The following is a 3,624-nucleotide window of genomic DNA, read 5'->3' as shown; positions in this document are numbered from 1 at the left end:
ATACTATCTTTTGATTACTAATTAAAATCATGTAATGTTGCTCTCTTGTTTAATGGTTATGTCCAAACACGCATACATAATAACATTAGCATAAATTTAATTTTTAGTTTTATAGCATTGAAATTTCTATTCTTTCAAAATTTCTCAACATTAGCATATTTTAATAACCTACCATAGATGTATAAATAAAATAAAGATTAGATTCTAATGGATAGATGGATCATTTTCCACAAATCTCTAAACATTATACATACACATTAGAGTGTGACACGATTGATATTGTTGAAAATAATTATCTAATATTGTTATTGATATATATCGTAGTTAGGACAAATACCAATGATACGCGCCGATATTATCGGAGAGCGATAATCAGAAAAGTTACACAGCGTACGCTTTCCGAACTTTTTCAATATGCCGTGTGTAAATGAAAACGAAACGAACTATGGAACAAAATGATAGTAATTGTCGCCAATCGACAACAACACATAGGGCCACAGACAAAATACTTTTTCGTTAATTTTCAATAATTCTTGTGTAATTTGGTAACCTTTTCGAAAAAAAATTGTATTAACCTCTAATTTTATCATGGTTTTTACTCCATAGAAAACAACAAAATGCAAGTGATAAACGAAAAAGCTTCCCAATAAATTGTACAGAGAAAAGGAGTGAATTAGTATCATGTGTTTCGTAAGGGAAGCCGGAGGCCTGTTTCTTTTTCCTCATCATTCCTTCTTTCCAGTCGGCAATCCTTTCCTTATCCCTTACACCTTAAAACCGTGCAGCGGATTCGCAGAGGCACTACCTCCAAGTTAAAAAATTTCTCAAAATATATTTAACGTGTACATTTTAGATGTTAAAAAACTATAAATATTGGAATACCTACAGTCAGAATCATACGTTTATAACAGGATAATTTTGGTTTACTTGCGACGACGATGCGACGCAATGAAACAATTGAATATAACAAAAAACTTTAATTTCAACATTATATAGAAATATATAAAATATCCTTACATTCATATAGATTTGCTATTATAATATATAAAATTGTATTATTTACTTATGTTACATTTTTCATATATATACAAAATTGTACTTCGGCAATACAATTATTTTTATAATCACTTTAACCACACCATTAACAAAAAAAAAATGGTTTAAACACACCAAAGGATATATCTCATAGTTAGAAAGAGAAAGCAGTACGTACGTACAGAACCCATTACTACATCTGTCTCCCTGTGGTTTTTTGGTAAGTTATTCTTCAATTAATAGTGATTAATATTTTTAGTAATATCCATATATATTTAGTAAATCGCGTATTCTTATTTCTGAGCACGTTACGTACGCACGTGTGCGTGCAGCCCTGTGTATCGACAGACATAAATGTGTGCGTGCGTCAATTGAGCTCTTATAGTCCTCTCAACAAATTTTATGCTTTTACCTATTTTACGTAAATATGATGAAAATACTTTTATAACTTTGGCTTGTTTTTAGATTGATTCCTTTGATTCCGATTTACCTAGAGTTAGTATCGACTTGAATAAAAATTAGAAGCTCGCAGTTATTTGGATGGAATGTTATTATTTGAACTTTGAAGCAAATAAACATTTCGATGTACAATTCTACTAAAATAAAACGAACATTTATTTTGCTACTAACATTAGTATCCCCGTGAGTATATAGTTACTTTAAGAGAGTTAATAAAAAAATATGATTGTTAGTGATAAACTCCAGAAATGTTTGTCTCAATTTTAAAAAACACAAAACTATGTATATAGAAAATTTGTGTATATATATTATGTTTTCTATCTCGTCTAATCGGCTGAACTAATATTAAATTACAGTTTTATTTTTTCATATACTCAAACAATATGACTTATTGTCTTTAATTTTAAATATGAAAGTACCAGCGTCACTGTAATGACGCGTTTTTTCGCCGGTGTTAATTAAATTTATTTTTTATTTAACATATATATTTCTTTAAAGGGTATTAATTATGAGGTCTGTAAGAGTGACGAGGCGAATATCTGTTGCATGATGTGAGGTAGCGACGCGACGTCCATACACACGTGGGCGTGGCCCACTGGAAGCTTGCGAAGTAACCTGTATTGTACGATTATTTTTTTTTAGCTTTTTGCATTTTTACTTTTTATAACATGTATACGAGAGTAATTTTTTATTGCATGCATGATTTTATGTAAATTTATACGATTTGTACTCTATAAATGATGGCTAAATTGTTTTCCAATCAAATTAAATTTATGTGTTTATTGATTGCTAAAGCATTTTTAAGACGGAAAATATAAAATTTATATACATATATTGAACGCAAAACATAATATGTTATATTTCCAAAAACAGTAGCCAGGAATTGTATTGGATTTTTTTAAAATCATCATCATCATCATCATCAGCCCATACATGTTCCCACTGTTGGGACACAAGCCTCCTATAAATATACGATAAAAGACACTCACATGTTAGCCTCGTCTCCCAAACTTCCTATAAAGATGACATGCGCCTGCACTCTCGGATCTGACGTCAGTATGGTGCCCAACTTTTCCGGAGGTATCCCGTACCTGCGTCCATATATTATAATCTATATTAATATTATAAAGTTGAAGGGTTTGTTTGTTTGGTTGAACGCGTTAATCTCAAGAACTAATGGTCCGATTTCAAAAATTCTTTCAGTGATAGATGATTCTGCTTAGGGCATAAAAAAAAGGTGTGAGAAAGATAGAAGTGAAACTTCAGGAAATCGACAAAAGAATGAGATGAATTTATGTAAAATATAAAATAGTATGTAAATTTTTGTCTCATTCTTTGCCGGCTTCATTCTACACATTTTTGTACTTGTGTCTCTTACCTGTCGTTTTTTTCCGTTGCATCAGGTTTGAAATCACAACGATTCTAAAGAAGTTTCACTTCAAAAATTACAAACAAACCACTCACCGTCTGAGATTAGCGTCAGACAGTATCAGCACGATGGCCTCGTCCGCATCCTCAGCGGCGAGCGTGGATATAGCGTGTCCCGCGGCCGGCAGCGTGTTGTCGCCCGACCAGCAGAACTGCGCGTGCGCGTGCATCGTGCGGATCACCTGCGAACAGGTGGGTCAAATGGGTCAACTGGGTCAAATGGGTCAAATGGGTCAAATGGGTCAAATCGGTCAAATGGGTCAAATGGGTCGCGGATGAGTGATGACCAGCTCCCGTGGACACTTGAACGGCTCGACGGAACACGGTGGGGTTCTAGTCGGTGGGAATCCGACATGACCCAAGGCTCCTTCCCCGGGGGATGTGGGTGTTTATGCAAGATTTCCCCACTTATAAAAAATAAAAAAGAAGGTTCAAACGCATGGGGCACTTTTTTATATACGTACAAATTTATAGAGCGAATAACAAATATCGTTTCTTTCTTTCTCTTATTATTGGAGCACTTTTTATGTAGCTTTATTATGACACTTTGATTCTATATAACGGTGTGTTCTTTTTAAGATTGCTACTCCCCCTGACCGCGCTCGCTGCAAAGTGTTCAAAACGTAACATAATAAATAAATCGCATTTTAAATCCGTTTAAAAGTATTTAATTTCCAAATCTTACACTTTGCATATGTCTAC

General features: G+C 33.6%; 1 protein-coding gene across 1 annotated transcript in view; it reads right to left on the bottom strand.

Moving 5' to 3' along the window:
- Positions 1 to 1,163: 1,163 nt before the first annotated feature.
- LOC119838716 (von Willebrand factor A domain-containing protein 8) overlaps positions 1,164 to 3,624 on the bottom strand; it is a 24,158-nt gene continuing 21,697 nt past the window's right edge. The window contains exons 18-21 of the mRNA XM_038364800.1: positions 3,610 to 3,624; positions 2,959 to 3,104; positions 2,484 to 2,585; positions 1,164 to 2,109 (exon numbers count right to left, since the gene is read on the bottom strand). The exon at positions 3,610 to 3,624 is cut by the window's right edge and continues 166 nt beyond it. Coding sequence (XP_038220728.1) covers positions 2,001 to 2,109; positions 2,484 to 2,585; positions 2,959 to 3,104; positions 3,610 to 3,624 — 372 coding nt within the window. The 3' untranslated portion in view covers positions 1,164 to 2,000. The remainder of the gene's footprint in view (positions 2,110 to 2,483; positions 2,586 to 2,958; positions 3,105 to 3,609) is intronic.

The sequence above is a fragment of the Zerene cesonia genome, unplaced genomic scaffold (assembly GCF_012273895.1).
Source record: "Zerene cesonia ecotype Mississippi unplaced genomic scaffold, Zerene_cesonia_1.1 Zces_u004, whole genome shotgun sequence".
NCBI lineage: Eukaryota > Metazoa > Arthropoda > Insecta > Lepidoptera > Pieridae > Zerene > Zerene cesonia.
This window is presented reverse-complemented; position numbering and strand designations above follow the sequence as displayed.